We start from the raw sequence: 19,340 nt of genomic DNA, 5'->3' as shown, positions 1-19,340 counted from the left end.
AAGGAAGTGTAAGCCCAGGCAGAGTTGGAACCGCAGTGGTACTCGCGCTCAGCGCTGAGCTCTTCATTTCCATTTATCTCGTACTTGGTTGCTTAGGTGCGCCACATTATGCACCGTGTCGATTTGTCACCAACGGTTTGTATGTACATAGTTAATGTGTATAGAACACTGTATCCCTGTAATAAAACCCATGCTGAAAAATAAAAAGCCGCAATGGCCTAGGGGTAAAGTGTCCGCTCGCAACCAAAGGATCATGGTTTCGATTCCCGTCTAATTCCCCCAATTTTTCTTTCAAAGAAATTACTTTACTTACATACTAATATGTCATAATGACATATGAGCCATGCTACGACCTCGTGGTCATAGTTTAAGTCCAGTTCTAATCATTTCTATCATTTCCATTCCGCACCTTATGGTGTGACGTCACAACCCTGTCGACCAATCCTGAATTAGTGTGAAAACACGCACGGTTTTTCCTCCGAACATTAGCTCGACCACTGCCGCGTTAAAAGGCTGCGAGATCTACTATAACAGCCTCATGTCTAGCTTTTCATTACCTCGGAGGCCACTGCAACATTCAAGGAACCGATCGCCGTAAGCGGCTGCGCGACACGTCTACAAGGATATGGAATAATGTGCCTGTTGCTGCGAGGTTGCAGGCGAGACAAGTCGTTCCCAGAAAGCCGGCTTCCTGCGCGTCAGCAAGGTAAGATGGCTGATTAGAAAGGGAGCGCTTCAGGTCCATTTCACAGACCTATAGAAGAAGAACTGGTTCAGAAGACCTCGCGCAAGGGAGTGAAGATGAACACGCCAAGCGCAGGGGAATGAATTCAGCAAGACCGCAGGTTTTCAGAGAGGAAACGCCATATTAACGTATGTTGTAGCAAACATAACTGAACCAGAAACATCACAATAAGTTGCAACTATCGCATTCCGTCCGCACTGCTTACGGACGACCCAAAAGACGAGACATAGTAGGGCGCATGAGCTCTAATTTCAGCACAAATCAAAGCCGCAGGCGCTAAATTCGATCAGCGCGCAACACACAGCAATGCAGCGATAATTTGTTTAACTCCAAATACTTGGTAACCAAGGGGACAGTACTATTGGAAGCTAAGCTCCAGACTACCCTCATGAAGGCGCAGCGTAGAAGTTCTCCGTCGCATGCACTTTCCCGAAGAACAGGCCCCGGGGTAGAACCACCGGGAGGCGTTGCTCCGCTCACCTTGAGCGCGGGCGCCCCGGCGCACACGGACGCGGCGTTGCTGTTGGCCGCAGCAGCAGCGGCGGCAGCCAGGTCATCGCAGTACGAGATGGTATCCACGAACGAGTCGAAGCGCACCGCCTTGAGCGGCTTGCGGCGCGACAGCCTAGGGCAGAGCGAGCACATGGCCTGGTCCCCATGGCGGGTGCGCCTCAGGGCCACCACCGAGGCATCGCGCGAAGGCTCCCACAGCACCAGAAGCTCCACGCTCTCCACGGCCTCGGCGCAGCACGGACGCGGAGGCTGCGGCCGGCCGGCGGCGGCGGCCGCCGAGGCACGGCCCACCACGCTGCCCCGACGCAGACCAATCTTCGGGCCACCCTCGCTACGCGGAACAAGCGCCGCTGCTCTCGTTGCCGCTTGGACGGTCACCTCGCCTAGCTTGGCGCTCCTCTCAAACGACACTAGGCGAAGTGTCGTCGCAGGCCTGGTTGACGGAGGCGCCAAGAGCGGACGCTTCTGAGACCGTCGCCTAAGCAGAAAGGCCGCTGATTATTCGATACGTAGCCTATTCCGCAAGATCCCGAAGGAACGCTGACTGTTCCCGGGATTTGGCTTCCAAGCCAGACAGGGCTTATTCCAAGCACCTTCCTTCTCTGCTGGCGCGGCTGTGACGGACGATCTCTCGCCGGCGTTCGCTTCTCGGAAAGCTGCTTCTCGGGACGTTCACCAGTAGGTCGGCTCAGGAAGTTTCACTTCTTTATGCGGTAGCAAAAGCACATCGCATCTCTTGCTGACCAAGAGTCTCGAAACGATAGCGCTTGATATACTTTACATTTACCTGGAACTGAGAACTATTCTACGTGTAACTTGGCTGCCACACTTCGTGAAACCACAGCAACACACTCGTGACTGCGTCCAGCTGCCAAAACGGGCTCACGTCGCGAAATGTGCCATCAAGAAAGACGCCACTATTCGTCCACACCTCTTTGGTCACAAAAGAATGCAGCGAAGAATTATTTTTTTGCAGAAGGTGCACAGCAAATGTTGCCTCGAGAGGTCACTCGAAGCCCCCCAGGGCTTCAGGCTTGTCTCGTCTAAAGAGTAACGTAGCCTGGCGCGTTCCGTCTGGCAGGCACCCGAGGCTGGTGTCGCCGGGAGGTCTTGCTGAGACGACTGTAACCAAAGCTCGGCCCACTTCCTTGCGGCTAGGCTTCTCACCACGCACTAAGAGACGAAACAGCTCCCTCAGCTGCCCAACAGAAGACAGTCGCCACATCTGCAAGCGAGCCTAGCAGCGAACCATCATAAGTTGCTCCTGCTTGTTCGGCTCCTAGCGCCTATCGAAGGTCTGCCTCGAGCGTCAGCGAAACAAGCCCGCTTAGTGACGGTTAATGAAGCGGCGATGGAGGAAAGCAAGAAGCCCGTTGATTAAATCGCTCTCAAGCAGCGTAACTAGTACTGAAGAAAGAAAAAAAAAACAGGTTAAACGGATGAGGTAGAACGGTGAAACAACGGGAAAAAGTGCACGCGTGGCGCTCTTCCCAGTGACAGCAGTGTTCAGCGTCGAATCAGGGCAGGCTGCTGAACTAGAAGCAGAGCAAATAGATCCGCCGGAGTGCACCAGTCAAGAGTTAGTCACTGACTCTCAGGAACACGAAGCGAAAACTTCGGCGAGGTGCGCTCCTCCTTCTGAAGTTCGCTCTCCAAACACACGGGGAGGCAGGGCGACGAAGACGGCGAGAAAGCCGGCAGCGAGCGGGTTTCAGGCAAAAAAAAAAGGAGGAGAGAGAAAAAAAAGGGGCGGCAGAACAAGCGAAACTCGGCGTGAGGCGCCGAGTCGGAGAGAAACTTTGTCCCACTGCAGCGCGACCCACTCCAGACAAGGCACGCGAACAACAGAGTCGGGCCGCTTCGCCGGCGAGCGTCGGGGGCCGCCGCCGCAGCCACGTGACGCCGCGCCCACCGGCGGCGCCGACAGCGCCAGGGCGGCGGCACCCGGAGCTCGGACCCCGTGTTGGGCAGGCACGGAGGACGCCGTGTCTCTCTCTCCCTCCTGCTCCGTCTTTCGACGGCAGAAGCAGCACACGCGTCGGCGGGAGTTCGACGCCGACGCCGCGTCACGTTTCGGCCGAGGAAGCGATTCCGATCGTTGAACCGTGCTGGAGAGCGGTACACACGGCGAGCTTAGCGAGCTCTCCCAACGACCGCCAGAAAATTTCCCGTGTTCGAAGCATAACACGGGAGTTTTTGCTTGCTGGTAAGTGTGCTCTCCCTGACACCGAAGGCTTGGTGCTCCAGGAACCAGACGGGATACTCTGCAACACTCATGAGTACTGACGCACATAGAAAGCAAAGAAAGATCATGATTCGTCCACAGAAGCCACAAGTGAGAGACGACACGAAGGGTGAACATGGCGCAGTATGCGCATCCCAGCTTACGATTGATAATTTAGCTGGCGCATCATGTCCGCGCCCCTGAAATGAAAGTAACCTGCAAGTCCTCACTAGGTACCGGATAGACGAAGCGGGGACCTGCGGAACTGGCCTGAGCGGAAAAGGTGATCTTGCAGAAAGTAGCAAAAAATGGAAAGGTTTCTGTATATGATCATAGACACGATCTGCAAGCCTGCTGCTATAGCAGGAGAAAAAAAACACATTATTCACTGGTTCGCTGGTCTTGCCAATACACGTGTATCATATCTGGACGACAAGTTGTTTCAATAAGAACAGACCACTCGTATGGCTGCGTCCCGAACGCAGCGTAAGCCGAACGAAAAAAAAAAAAAAACTCGTCTGTCCTAACACCCATTTGCCGTTCTCTCTGTCTCATATAAGAGGTTACAGCCACGATGGTGCGTTTCCGGGCGCGCCGGAACGGTCCGGCTCACGTTCCCCTCGCCCGCGGCAGCGATTTCGATGCGGAGCTTTCCAAGTCCTCTCCTCTCCACGAAACAAATGGAGAGTGACGTGCGACAGAATACGACCCGGGGAGCCGCGATTTGCTCTTTCTTCCCTATGCGTCGCGGCACTGGCCCTGTTAACTCCCGAGCAGGAGCATAAAAAAAGGCGGGGGGGGGGGGGGGGGGGGGGGGAAGAGGAGAACCGAGTCAGGAAGGGATCGTAAAGGGCAGCCGTGGCAGAGAAGAGCAGCGGGTCGAGGCCGCACCCACCAACAGTGTGGGCGCGGAGAAGACGGTGTAACGACGGACGTGCTCCCTCCTCAGCAAGTACAGCTGCGCTACCGTTGTGCCATCGGGTCGCTTCGCCGTCGTGTTGGGGAGCCCATGCAGGTGCATCACGAACAACAACGGGAGAAGCCCGCCACGGTCGCGCACCTATCGTGGCGGAAAGAGCAGTACTGAGCTATAGTGCGCGCGCTTACCGCGCTGTCTTATGCCATCCAGGAAGTCAAGGTCCGTAGAAAATAAAATTTATTATTATTATTATTATTATTATTATTATTATTATTATTATTATTATTATTATTATTATTATATGGTCCACAATATTTTGTATTTATACCCTCTTTTCGCGATAAAGGTTATAATTAATATTTTTATTTAACCATATGCCATCCAGAAGTGAAGGTTTGTAGACAATAAAACTTATTATTATTATTATTATTATTATTATTATTATTATTATTATTATTATTATTATTATTATTATTATTAGGTATACAATATTTTATATTTACATCCCCTTTTCGCGATAAAGGTTATAATTAATATTATTATGTTTGCCGGTTAATGTTACGATTCTCGAGCAATCAATCATATGTAAGCGAACGAAAGAACAAAAACTAGATAATATGCTTTAGACATCCCTTAAAAATGGCGCTACCCGACCAACATGTGCATTTCAATGAGGCGCGAAATCACGCGCGCCACTGTAAGCCACTTGATTATGTTGGTTCAAAAAAAAAAAAGCATCTCGGCATCATCTTTGATTGTAACTTGTCATGGAAGTTCCATAAGGAGCACACCTGCAGTAGACTGCGAGAACCGCTTGGGTTTTACATAACTTGAAAAGTCCGGCCCCGGTACTAGTAAAAGAAAAAAAAGAGTGTAATGAATGTACTTGTCTACAGTGTACTGAGATAAGGAATCGCAATATTCATCTTTTGTTCTTTGAGCTGGAAAAAAAAAAACGCACTGATAAATAACTGAACGAAGCGCTACTAACTATCGCTTACAACTCCTCTATCGCGTATTCAGACCACCTTCCTTCTTGTCACTCACTATTTTTACAAATGGCTGTCGCGAGACATTTTTCGAACTCGGAGTTTAAGATTGTCTACGCTGCTCAACGCGTCTTGCGTAGCCAGCGCAGTTTTGAGGTCCTCAAATCCAATAGAAGATTTGGACGTGCAAGGCGCTATGCTTATGTTCCTGAATTTAACAGACTTCCAAACGAAGTATTAGTGGTTACATCAGTTTTTTCCTATTCTCCATTTAAGTTGTAATGACATGTTAAGTGCATCAATTCGCTAAAATTCTGAAAGTGAGTAAAATATTACCGTGACTTGGAGAGAAATTTTGCAGCAAGTGCTTGTGTACATTTTCAAACCCATTATCAACGTACCAGGCAAGTTTCTGGCGTTGCAGCGCCTAGTCGCGCACGCCCTTCTATGCTTTGACTGGTTACAGTATTTTGCATTTCCATACTCTGTAAGCAATTAACATTACTAATATCATTAAAACAGCCAAGAACGCAAAAAAAATGAAAGGGTATAATGAACACAGACTTCTGACATAGCAATCAGCGGAAAGGCGTGCGAAAGCAATTCGCATGCGAACATATTAACCTCGAAAATCGATGGCTGCTAGTAATGAGTTACCTCAGAATATTCCTCGACGCGAAAAGGACAAAAAGCACGGAGCACGATGGGTGACAAAGAAATTAAGAGGAACTTCCTTTCTGGACTTCGAATCTAGTAGCAGCGTGGAACCCGAGCGTGGCCATGCTTCCAGCCACACTGGTCAGGTTTTCCAGTGATGTTCATTTCAGTCATTCCCTCCCTTGGGTTCTTTTAATTCTTCTGTTTCGGGCGCGCATGGATTCAACATTGATTCAGAAAAAAAAAAAGCCTGCACCGTAACTGAAACTTGCCAGGAACGAAAAAAGAAGGCAAAATGAAAGTTGAATACGCGGCTCGCGTTGTAAAAGTTAACAAAATATATGAGAGCGTTTCATTTCCGCCTTCCCGCAAGCAGAAAGCTATCACACGTCAAGGTATCTCACATATGAAGCCCAAATATTCCAACATAAACTTAATTTGCAATTTCTTCCGCAATTCATTACGTACACGATTAGAGTTATGTTCCTAGGCGAAAGGGGCTGCGGATAAGGCGATGGCGGCGGGAAGGGTGATATATTAAAGGGCGCCCGGCCTGCCAAGCACTCTCTGGCCGCCAGTGTTACAAAACAGTCCACGCATAAATGTGGCAAGTTTCATTACTGGATCACGGTTTACACTCTATTTCGGCCGCGGCCCGTCCGTGTAATCTCAGACTAATTAAAGAGAGCGGAGTCAGGGGCGGAGACGCGGTAAAAAAAAAAAAAAAACAGACATCCTCCAGCTGTCACCGAAACAGGCGAAACGGAAGCTTCTTTTTCCCTTTCTTTCTTTTCATCTTGCCTCGCAGCGCAGAGCAAAAACATAGAATGAAGCTCCATGAACCAGAACACGGAGGAATCCAAGGGATGAAGAACGAATGAACGGACGCTGAACACACAAGATTTCTGCGTTTAAACGCCACGCGTGCGCTGCGAGCTTACGCCTAAACACCGGCGACGTTTTCAGCGTAGCGGAGTTCATGAAAAAAAAAAAAACAGTGCTCTACGCCACGGCCACGACTGCACCCTTCGAAAACGCCATGCGAGGTAAAACGAAAGTAGCGACCTGAAGCCAACGACACTACTACCAGGCTCTACCAGCGGGCTGCGAAACCTGATTTCCAGCATACAACGCGGGAAACGGTTTGTACCCCGTACCGAAACCTCCTCGGCCATTACTCATATACGGAGGACAGGACTCTCGATTTTTATTTACAGAGGGTAACACAGGCGGTGCCACGTACACAGTCAGAACCGGAGAACAGCACGCCGAGAGAAGACAAATGGAAGTGCAGGCAAGCTTCGACGGCCGAAGGCGCACGCACGCACGAAACAAGCTGCCACGTCCCACCGGCTCGTTATAACGCGACTCTCCTGCGCCTCGCCCCTATTTTCAACGCGGTAGCTTCGTGCTCTCGTCGCTTCGCGGCGCCACTCGTATTGGAAATGCCTACGCGTGGCATTCCGATCGGAGGAGGCCGGCGGTGGCGCGGTCGAGCATTTTGTTGCCCCCCCCCCCCCTTTCCCCTCCTCTTACCGTCATCGCAGGGCCCTGTTCCGCGCAGGAAAGTGATCTCTCACAGTTCTCCGCCCCGACTCTCTCCGAAGAACGGACGCGCGCTTGCGTAAGCATTTCCTGCCTCGTCTCGCTAATGAACGGCCAGACTCGCAGAACGCCGCGTTCATTCTTCACGCAGCTGACCAGCGCACATGATCATCCCTGACGGGAGGACGACGACATTCCATTTCGAAATTGAGCGCCCGAGGATTACGGAGGAGGAGGAGGAGGAGGGAGCTCTTGCACATCATCGAGCTTTAAATAGCTGCTAGTTAATGGCACACGGGACGAATCGTGGGTGTCGGTTTCACAGATCCGAGACCTGATGCGAAAATGGGTCGAGCAGGACATCGCAGCGGCAGGCCGTTGGCTAAAGGTGCGTAGTTAATGAGGAAGTAATGCCGCACTTTATATGCCAGCTGAAGTTAAAGGTCACATAAAAAGCTGACGCTCAAAAAGTGCAGTAGAGCCTGACAGGATCCTCGCCCTGTCAGCTTATCTCTGACGGTGTTGTGGGTGATTCAGCGACTGGCTGCTGCCGTCACACTGCCGGCATTAAACGCCAGAAGGAAAAAAAAAATTGTAGCGGATACATAAGCTCCGCCTTCAGGATATGACGCGATACCATTAAGGGGTTAATGGCCATATATGCGGAGCTGTTCGTTCTCGACTTCACATTCATCGATGCCTGGGAGTCCTGATACCACTCCTGGCGCAGTGGTGCAGAGGTTAAGCGAAGCAACCCCCGAGCAATCTCTCCCGGCCAATCATTCATTTAACTGCCATCTGGCCCGGTAGGCAGTATGCTGACAATACAGTGGGCAGGTTTCGATGACACAAGGTCACGTGACCTAGGTGGCCAACCTAGGTTGCCTCTCGGGGGATTTTTCGCTCACAACGCCGACGACGACACCGGGTTTTCTGCAGAACGGAGCCTTAACGCTACTGCGCTAACATCTAAACCAGTGCACCATCACTCGCAGGCGTGCAACACCAGGCTTCTTTAGCCGTCGCCAGGGATGGCGGAACTGGTGACGTGGTAGCGAGCGCGGAAGCTTTTCTGGCAGTAAATCACAGTGAATACTATATTTTTAGGCGCCCCTGCAGCTAGGGCCTCGGTTAATTCAAATTCACAACGACCGCTCCATCACGCACAGTAAACTTAAGAACCCGCGTTGTCCAAGCATGAGCAGGTTTTGGCATTACAAAGTAGCGCCGAAACCGCCCTCCTTTAGAATTAATTCACGCTTTTTCACACTCCGTTACGCCGACGGAAGTTTACGGAGGGAAGAAGAGGTTCATGCAGTTCCATAACTCATTTTTCCTCTCTTAGTTCATCAAATCCTTCTTCAGTTTTTTTTTTTCGCTTGCTTCTGCAGCCTTCCCTCCCTTGCATTCATTATTTCGGCTCCTTCCTATGTCAGCAGCCGGTGCGCGCGCATAGTTAGAGGCAATTACTCGTCCCTCTTCCGGTGTTCTCCTGTCGAGATAAAACCCCTATCAGCGCAGCGCTTACAGAGAGAATGGAATTTATGAGCGCTGACCGGAAAACAGGTTCGCCGTGGTTAGCGAAACAAAGAAGCACGCTTTGAGAGAGGGAGAAGAGAGACGGGGAAAGAAGCAACGGCCAAAGCCGCAGAGCAAGAAAAAGAAGACGTCACGGAGCGCGCGCGCGCACGCTAGGACAGGGCGCGCGAGAGGCACGGCCGGGCAGGCAAGCAGCCCGAGGCAGTCCCCGCCGTCTGGAGAAGACGCATCATCGCTCACCGCGAGAAGCCTCCTCGGACTTGTACTACCAAGGCGGAGGGAGGGAGCGCGGGCTGGATGGAGGCAAGGCACGGCGACGCAGCGCCGACAGGGACCGCCGGCAGCGGCTTGCCGAACGCGTCCCTCGTCGCTGGGGGGCGAGCGTGTTCTTCCAAGCCGTAAGAGAACCCGCGCCTTTCGCTTCTCCTCTCGGCAAGGAGAGAGGCACGCCTACGTGCAGTGTTGGTCAAAAGTCTCCAGACCAACCAAGGATGAGGCTCCTCCTTGCCCTCCAACGATTCTAAACCTCTGAATTGTCGCAAATGCCCCCCTCTGCTTGCTAGGAATGAAAGCGGACCCGTCACCTGGGAGTTTTATACCAACCCTGCACGTACGCACCTTACGGAGATGGCGCACAGTACGTTGCCTTGCATGCACTGTAATGCCGGCATTCAACTTTTCCAGCTTTCTTAACCCACGCAGTAAGAACGGAGAAGAGCAAGACACGCGACTGCGATGGCCTTCGCGCGGAAGATAAACAGCACGTTCGTTTTACAGTTTGTAGCGTTCGTGTTGCACACATTAGATCATGTGTATCCCCCCCCCCCCCCCCCCCCCCCCCCCCCATCTTTAGAATCTGTCCCGCGGTGGCCTGGAGAACCGGTCGGGGCGGGAAGCTTTTTAGAAGGCAACTGAAGAGGTTTCGAATTCGAGAGCTGCAAGGGACCGAATGTGTGAAACGCAGTTAAATGGAACAAAGCTTTACATTTCACGTGGTGACGTTATCGCCGAAAAAAGCCGCGAACACTTTCAGACTTCTCCGCAGCACGCCAGGTATGGGGGAGGAGGAAAGATGTGGCTTCATTACGGTGACGGTACATTTCCAACGCAGAAGCGCTGGATGTGTAGTCCTGAAGAAAAGAAAAGCCACCGAAGGCGAAGACCGCCGAAAGTTGTTTGGAGACATCCACCGACGCACGGCAGAGTATGGGTGAAGGCAGCGTGAACGTTAAATCTCCCCGGCGCGGCGTCATCACCGAGCTTTTCCGCACTTCTCCGGCGCTGTGAGGAGAAGCCTCAAATTTAATTGGCGATTGCGTCACTGTTCTAAATGCTAGCGCAAGAAAACTTGCCATGTTTTACCTACAGGCGTCACGCATTCCAATCCCAGAATCTCATGGAATCTTAAAAAAAAAAACTGTTAAGCTGCGCTTTAGGAGAGGCGACATGCCGCCTCCCTCTCTCGTTCCCTCGATGCCCGCTCTCTCGACTCTCTCGGATACGTCAACGGACGGCCGTTCCTACAAAAACGGTCTATAGACAGTCTAAACACTTCTTATAGACTCTATTGCCTTCATATTGATATTTCCTTCTGTCTATTCATAGTCTATAGATAAAAGTCTACTAAAAGTGCATGGCCATAAATCGATACATTGTCTATAGACTGTCTATAGATTTGTATTGCCTGTTGGCTGTTCTCTAAAGAGAGAGTCTCTATTGTCTATAGAGAGTCTACAGACATTATAGACAGAAGTCTATGGACAGCCCACAGACGATCAAAAGAAATTTTTGTAAGGGCGCAGTGTACCAGATGTGTGAGAATAAACGCTTTGTTGCTTTTTCATTGCCGTGTGCCTCCGCCTGATTGCTTTCGGGCAGAGGAATCACCCACAGAAATGGCGCCCAACGTGGGGCAAGTTGAGAAGCGGGGGACAAGTGGGGGGAATGGCGCATGATTTGATGTGCAAAACCCGGGTCTTACAAGGTGCGTGGCGGATTGCATACAGATGATACAGGGCGGGGTTAAAACACAACTGTCAGGACTCTATTCGGAACGGTATATTAACAGCAAATTTACTTGCTAGCCTAAAGTATCGAAGCCACATACTTCGACCGAACTCTAAAACCGACGCTCTTGACATAACACTAGCAAGTGGGCGCGCGTCTCACCTGATGTCGTCCCGCATGGCTAATCTCACATACTCATCTTCCAGCTTCGAACAATGACGAAAAAATAAATAAACGAATTGGGAATGAAAACAAGGTAAGTACAACTGCCGTTCAATGAAAAAAGAAACAGAATCCATCAAGCCAACAGCGCACACGTGTTCTCCGAGCAAAGCAAGATACCAAGGCGCTTTGCACCAGTTTCATTTAGGAAGATTGTGAGCGAAATATTTCAAGACTAACCAATATCTTTCACATCTGGAATGAGCTATTGTAACAGTTTTTTTCTTTTGTTACAGAACACATCTCGGCTCTGTAATTTTGGGGGACGCCACTCTGATGACGCACAAGAAAACGCTGCCAGCATCAGACAAACAGCAATGAATGAACGGAGGCGACGCAGACAGATATATTATTAGCTCTAATTTTTTTTTTTTTCTGAGCACTTTTAAAACAAGAATGAGTGGACAGTAATGAATTCTAATCTACTTGAGCGACCACTCTGCGAGATGACCGTCTGCTGAAATTATGCGCTTTAGTTACTTTCCGTTTCTTTTATTACTTTTTTCTTTCAAAAAGCAAAGAACAGCACTCTCACTACCCCCGCCTGTCCCCCCCCCCCCCCTTTTAATTAGGGAAATGAGTCGAGCGCACACAGTAATGAAGTAGAATTCACAACGAGCATTGATGCTGCCATGCCCGGCCTATTCGCGCGACGTCAAACTCTAACCGCCCACCAAGACGCAGCCTAACACCGCTTTCCTTCACGTTCCCAAGCAGCCTTTATCTAACTTCGAAGAGATAACGAAATGCACTGCGGTGGAGGATGTTCCCAGTTCACGCATCTCACTAAGCTCTGAGACGTGCCTCCCCCCCCCCCCCCCCCCCCTCTCTCTCTCTCTGTCCCTCTCAGGCTCCGCAACGCTTTGCGGTTACCCCGGAGAACAATTAACAGAAGATTAGGAAGAAAACAAGGCAGGAAGAATTTCCGTTCATGGCTTCACTCGCAGCCTACACAGACACACGCGCGCACTGGGTGCCAGGTTAGGCTGCACGCGCAGACGAAGAGACGAAGAGATCCGCCGGAGACCCGCAAAGCCTCGTTATCATGCGCCGCATCCCCTCCTCGTGGGTGGCACCGACCAAAACTCTGGGCCTTCCTTGCCCCCCTCTTCGGCGGTTGGCGCCGGTTTTCCACGGACAGCTGCGATCTGCTGCCCACCGGATCCGCACTCCGCTAATTGGATCACACGGCGCCATTACAGGGGGCGCCTCGGACGCTGGCCGGCAGAAGAACACTGCGGCAGTTAGCAGGCTCGAGATCCGATCCCACCGCCGCCCGCCCTTATCGACGTCTGTTCCCCGGTTCTCGCGCCTCGTCGTTGGAAGACAGTTTTCACCCGCTTTCGCCCAACGAGAGAAAATTCCTCCCGAGCAAAAGAAAGAAGACAAATCAGCGTGCTTAGCCGCGCAAGGCGGCAGCGCCTACAGCTGAGCCCAGATAACTTACGCGGCTGTTCCCTCCTACACGCAGACGAACATATCAATTAAGAAGTGCGCGGCAGACTGACACGTGGACACTATATAATCCATTAACTGCGCGATATCACAATATGATTCACACGATGACTTGGCGCAGAGGACCCAAATCTCCCTGAATGAATTGTTCGAGCGAAAGAGAAAGCGGCCAATAGTGAAATCGGTTGCTCGAAATACGAGTAATGGGTGGGCAGCCTTCCCTTCTGCAGCGATAGATGTTAAAGGCCCGGCCCTTGGGTTGAGCGTCAACGCTCCAGTAGCAGTACTAATAGTAGTAGTAAGAGTAGTAGTGGTAGTAGTATAGTCGGCGCAATCGGAGCGTGGTACCGTGAAAGAAAACAGGAGAGCTGCAATGACGTCACTCATAACGTCACTGGAATGCGCCACGGCAGCACCCCACGCTAAGTGGCCCGAAACGAGTGACATCACGTGTGACGCGTGCCATAAGCAGCTGTCCCTGAACCTCGGTTCACACAGAGCCAACCGTCCTGCGAGCTTTTTTATTTTCGATCGCCGACCTCAGTACTAGTACTCCACGCAGGGAAGCAGTAAGCAGATAAGATCCACAGATAACAGTCTGCGTCCGCCATGTTATCGTCGCATCTATTCTTGTGACCAACTTCCCGGCACCTTCGCGCCTGACACGCATGACATTCTTGCTGACTCTTCCCGCAGGCTACTTCGAAACCATCAGCAGGATGTCCTGGGGAAAAATTAAAACCAATTATCAATCGTCAGAACTCCATTCCAATTGCTCACAGGCGCCAACTCGTTTCAAACGAGCTCAGGCGAAACAGGAAGAATGCATATCATTCTTTTTTTTTTGTTCTCCCATTGCACCCAAATGCGCCATAAACCGGTCGAGCCAGCAAGCCATCATTACGCGCCTTAATGACCGAATATTAGTACTTCTTCCAAAAGTCGAACATGCACGTCTCCAGCAGCGAGGCGGGAGGTAAGAAAGGACTACAAAAATAATCCCAAAATAACCCAGCGCACGCATAAAACGGCACACGAGCCAACGATTTCAAGAAGAAGGTCTTGGAAGATTAGGGGCGGACGCGTTATGAAAGGGCGCCGTTTCAACTGACAAACGATAATGGTTATATTCCTCAAACGCTCGCCACCACCTCCGCGGCGGTCATCAGCAGGACTCATTTCGTCATCACCCCAAGGGGTAAAAAATAAAAAAATCTTCCCAAATATAAATTAAGCAAAAAGAAAAAGCCGGGAAGAAGAGAACTTTAAGGCACGGATCTAATTTTACTTTCTCCTTAAAAACAAGTTAGAAAAGAAAAAAAAAGACGAGGTGCAAGCGCCCCCCGGGTCTCTGCTCTCCTCGCTTATCGCCTAGGCCATTCACTTTTCGTTCCTTTCAGCCCTCTTTGAATCTTGCACATTACAGAGCTTTTTTACGGCCGGCAGAGCAAGGCTGAAAAATTTTAAGGCAAATATGAATCGCCAATGCGCGGTGAACTGGGGGGGTCGTGCTCTCCGACCGACCAGACATCGCGGCCACTTCCGCGAGTCATTTACAAGAACAGGGCGGCGGTGCACGAGGGAGCGAGGCTCGACTGCGGACGGCGGGACCCGGCCGCGGCGTCATCGACAGCTCCTGGGTCATTGATGGCGGCCGCCTTTCCGGGCGAATGACGAATTTAACCACGCGCACGTACCCGGCTTCCGGAATGGACGCCCGGGCCCCTTTGTCATTAACGCCTACGCCAAGGGCCCTTATGTGGTGAGGGGTGCTCGCGTGTCATTACTGCCCCCGTGGAGGGAGGGCACGTCATCTCGGTCAGGATAAAAAATAAAAGAAGGGGGAATCATTCAGCACAATCTGCCCCATTTGCCTCAAGATGTGTAGCGACCTATCACTTCTCTTGAAGCTCCGGTGCCTAAAAAGGCGCCATTATAGTAATGATCTTATGGCCCGCATGCCTAAAAACGTCGGTTTAAGAGCGGCTGCCAAATCCAATATAATAAGAATTGTCAAGCTTGGCATAAGCGTGAATTGCAATAATACAAATACGAAACCGAGCCGCAGCGGTGGCTTAGTGGGTGTGGTGCTTTGCTGCTGACGCGAAGGACGCGGGTTCGATCCCGGCCTCGGCGGTCGCATTTTGATAGAGGCCAAAATGCTATAGAGGCCCGTGTACTGTGCGATGTCAGTGCACGTTAAAGAACGCCACGTGGTCGAAATTACTCGAAGCCCTCCACTACGGCGTCCCTCATAGCCTGAGCCGCTTTGGGGCGTTAAACCCCACGAACTGAACTCAATATGACTGAGAAGAGCAGTAAGGGCACGGCGGTCCCATAGCGTCCTTTCACCATGCGTGGACGCTTTCATCGAAGTGTATTTCACGGTGTCCATTTAGTAATCAGCAAGGCGTCAAGTGCATCAAGGCTCGTTTCTTAACAGCTGTTAAACCCGTCAGCTCGCAAGAGCTAATACGGGAGGTGATGCACACCGCCGTGGTTATATACAGGCGCACAGTTGACATCGCGGTGCCACTAAAGCAACCCAGGCCTCGCTTGCAAGTTTTATCGTTTTTCCTTGTTCTTCACGTCTGCGTCTAAACGGCTAAGTACAAACGGTGTAAATCAGCTCTAACAGCCCGCCCAGGGTTCAATGAAAACATACTGAAAGAAAGGCTCAATCACAGACACGACAGCGCCGACCCAGTTCGATATAGGAGCGCTGTCCAGTAGCGTTAAGCTCAAGCTGGCAGTGCGCGAAAATGTGCTTCGTTTTGCGTCACCAGAACTGGGGAATTTCAGCCCACGAGTGAGCCGTGGAAAGGCAAAGCTTAAACAGGAGAAATGGGCGTAGTGACTTTCCAGACCACGGAGCCCGCTTTTCAAGGCCAGTCCCAACTGAATGCCTTGATTAAATTCCGTTAAAGAAGAAATTCCAGTCAAAAAATGAAAAGAACTCAACGTAGGGAAGCTGACGTTCTCTAGTACCTTACACGCCAAAGCTCGAGCCCCATATGCCAAGCGAAACCCATGAGCAGGCCATGCAGAGCAGACCGGCTTTCTACGCCCACGCAACTGTGTGCTCGTACAACCCTCCTCGGCATCCCATCCGGACACTCACTGCGTGACTGCCGAGGCTCTGCATAAAAACAGCTGGCTGAAAACTTGCGCGGCACGCGTCCCTCGGAACTTCCCTTATTGCGCAGAGTTCGAGGCGACGCCGCCAACTTTGCAACCACGCCGTGCGGCCGCTGGGCGTCGCCGCAGCGGGGGAGAGGCGACACACTGGCGCAATTTCGCCGCGGGGAAAAGTTATCGGGCAACAGTATAGTCGGCGGCGCAGGCGGGACTCCTGCGCCCGCGCGATAAACCGTGCTCGCAAGCACCCGATCAGTTCTAATAAATGTCCCGCCAATGGGGCCCGATCGCGGCGTGCACTTTACGGCGATCTCCCGACGGGTGCGAGAGTACGGGCGCGTGGCGGGCCGCGTTGGTGACGCACAAGTTTGGTCGCCCTCCCCCTCCACACTCACCAGCAGGCTCGTCTTTCCAAAAGTTCATGCGAGAAATACGAAGGCAGCAGGAAAGAGGAACACTCTTCGCGGCGGCACGGTCACGCCGTGTCGTTTACTGCGTTGCAGAGAGAGACAGCGACCGGAGTTACAAAGAGAAAAGAGAGTACGTGACTTCTCTGGAATTCAACAGCGAAACTAGAAAGTTGATCAGCCGAGAATTTCAGACAATGTGTGGTTGCCTGCACAGGAAATTCATTCGCGGAGTTCATAAAGGAATACCACGCTATCGGCACGAATAAGGCTGAGCACAAGCTACCAAGAGTCAGGATGACGAAAAAAAAAGTAATGAAGGGGTTGCTACTCCCTACATCACCCACCAGGCAGCGTCGCAAACTTCATTTACTCTCTGCTTTGGCCAACAGGATGATGAGGTATTCTTCTCAACATCACCTTCTAACCCGCTTCGTATTATGATGCTACTCCTTTCCTCCTTGTTTCTTTTCGTCAGAAAGTGGTCAGAAATAAAGGTGAAGTGAAGGCGAGTAAAGGAACTTCGTAAAAAAAAAGGGGAGGGAGGGAAGGAGGGAGGGAGCAAGTTCGCTTGTATCACCCAGCTGCACTGTACCAAATGTGCGGTAGGAGGTTATGTCCTCAACACCTTAACAGGTACGAGTGCTACGGCGTGCCCAACACCTCCCCCTTTGCCCGCTCAGTACTCATGGGCCACATGACAACACTCTTCGAAGCCCCGCTGCTGCTTATGCTTCGGACACACGCGCACACAATCATAGCACCCATTGGCAGCGTGCATACGCTTCTCGACGAACATCACCAACATCCAGAACCTAACTACGTCCACAGCAGGACAAAGACCTCTCCCACTAACATTCAAATAACGCTGTCCTGTGCCAGCTGCAGCCGCCTTATTGGCCGCTAACTACCGAATCTCGTCCACTCACCCTAGTCTCTGCCACCCCCTGCTACGCTTGCTACGTTATTTGTAGTAGTTACACGACCATCATCGCCATCCGGTCGAAGACTTATAACTGTTTCGCAGCATCAAGTGCAACTGTTCACGTAATATCACCACCTGAAAACACGCTTACGTGTGCTAAATCAGCTGTACTGGTGGTCATGTCAGGGCCCAATTGACAGGATTTGCATCAAACGAGTGAGTGAGAAAAGAACCCTGTGCCAGACTAAAAAATATCATTTCTCGGGACACGAGGAAGCAAAGCAAACCTAGCGCAATGTACAAGGCGCGAGTCTCTAAGGCTACCCGTCCGGATGGTTGGCAGGTTATACGTGTGCGTCACATGGTACAAAACCGTGCAATACCGCAATCCCCTCTCTCCATGTCAGACACGTCGAACGCTAAAATTACCACCGATCGATAGACGAGTCGCCCTAGCTTACACCGAGGAGAGACTGAAAAAAAAAAAAAAAGACAAGCGTGATGCGAGCCGAAACCTCGTCGACGCAACGAACGCTAGGCGAGACGAACACTCGGTGGCATCCGTGCTTGCACGCGCGTCAGCGTCCGGGAGGGCTAATCGGCAAAGCGATGTTTCTGTTCGCTTTCAACAGCAACTACTTTCTTCTTTCCTTCGCAGTTAAGGAAAAAAAAAAAACACAGCTTCAGTTTGTGCCGGCCCCGGGCCTCACAGCACGGTTGAACCCGCCGCGGCGACCATTTCGAAGTAGAGTCACGCTTATCCGCGTCTTCCCCCTCCCAAAGCACCCTCTCTGCATATCCAAAAAGCGCCGGAAACGGCGGGGGAGCGAGTGAAGAAAAATAAGAGAAAAAGAAAATAAAAGCAAACGGTCTGGCCGCCGCCATTACACAAGATCCAAGTCGTTACATTGCGACCAACGATGGCAGCGGTGCAGGCACCCGCGGCAAGCAGAGGCGGCAGGGGGACGCATCACAGAAAGAGAGAGGGAGAAGGGGGGGGGGGGACGTACTCACATCCGAGGGAAGGGCGAGCTCGTCGTTTCGATCCCACCACCATGGCGAGCAGCGTCAGTTGCACATCCCTGAGAGACATAAAACCGCCGCCGGCGGTGGTGGTGGTGGCGGCTCGTCACCCCCCTCCACTTCGGTCCCCGTCAGAGCAGGGGCACGCACGTCGAGCGACCTGGGGCACGCGCGCACACTTTGCTCTCCGCGAAACTACGAACCTGTCTGATTGGCGGCTGCGGATTCTGGACGTGCGATATATATATACGCCCGAGAGGGGAACCAAACGTAAATCGAAAAAGCAAAGATAAGCTAGTGGGCGGAGTGATGCGAACGGCTGGCATTAAAAAGGCGGCGGGTTCCACGGACGCGGCAGGTTATACATACATGCATGTTTGAGAAGCTCGGGCAATTACGAGTGGTACGTGACGGAACAAGTGAATTGCGCCATCGAAGCAAGGCGGCGGTGGCGCCTATTTCCGCGGACTGAGGCGTTGATAAATAAAGAGAGAAGAAAAAAGACAAGAAAGTTTGAAAATAAATATACTCACACCACAACAATATAAAAGCATACGATGAGGCCAAAACAAGATAAGAAGATATTTTCACGCTTCAACCAAGACCAGACAGAAAAACTTCCTCGCAATATGGGCACAGCGGCAGCATTTAGAAGAGTTGAAAACATTCGGTGCAAAAATAGAAATTTAGAGCTAAAAAAAGTATTTCTAGATACGCGTTTTTGTAAATATAAGCAAACGTATGCTGTTCAAGAAATAGTCATATGACAATCCCGGAGTTAACTTAAAGGGCTTAACTCGCAGGACATCTGCAGTAGACCCTTTGGTACACCAGCTGCATTTTACAATCAAAAGAATTATTACGTGAGTGTGAAACATACTGAATTTCGATCATATTAGTACCGTCTACACGCCAAATGAGCACCTGCTAGCAAGTTTCCTGTCAAAAGTGAAGCTTCGCATGACTTCCACGCGACAGACAGTCGCCGCGTTACGCTGCGTTCGTAGCCATGGCTGTGTGGAAGTCATGTAA

At 51.3% G+C, this 19,340-nt stretch overlaps 1 protein-coding gene across 17 annotated transcripts in view; it reads right to left on the bottom strand.

Moving 5' to 3' along the window:
• The window catches only part of dlg1 (MAGUK family member discs large 1), a 540,041-nt gene that overhangs the window by 250,726 nt on the left and 269,975 nt on the right, over positions 1-19,340 (bottom strand). Inside the window, exon 1 of one of the 17 annotated variants that reach the window (XM_077658736.1) lies at positions 1,226-3,104. The exons of the other annotated variants lie outside the window; for them this stretch is intronic. Coding sequence (XP_077514862.1) covers positions 1,226-1,390 — 165 coding nt within the window. The 5' untranslated portion in view covers positions 1,391-3,104. Of the gene's footprint in view, positions 1-1,225; positions 3,105-19,340 lie in introns of those variants that run through there. 17 annotated transcript variants of the gene reach the window in all.

This window comes from Amblyomma americanum, chromosome 3 (assembly GCF_052857255.1).
Source record: "Amblyomma americanum isolate KBUSLIRL-KWMA chromosome 3, ASM5285725v1, whole genome shotgun sequence".
Lineage (NCBI taxonomy): Eukaryota > Metazoa > Arthropoda > Arachnida > Ixodida > Ixodidae > Amblyomma > Amblyomma americanum.
Note: the sequence above shows the minus strand (reverse complement) of the source record. Positions and strands in the feature narration are given on the sequence as shown.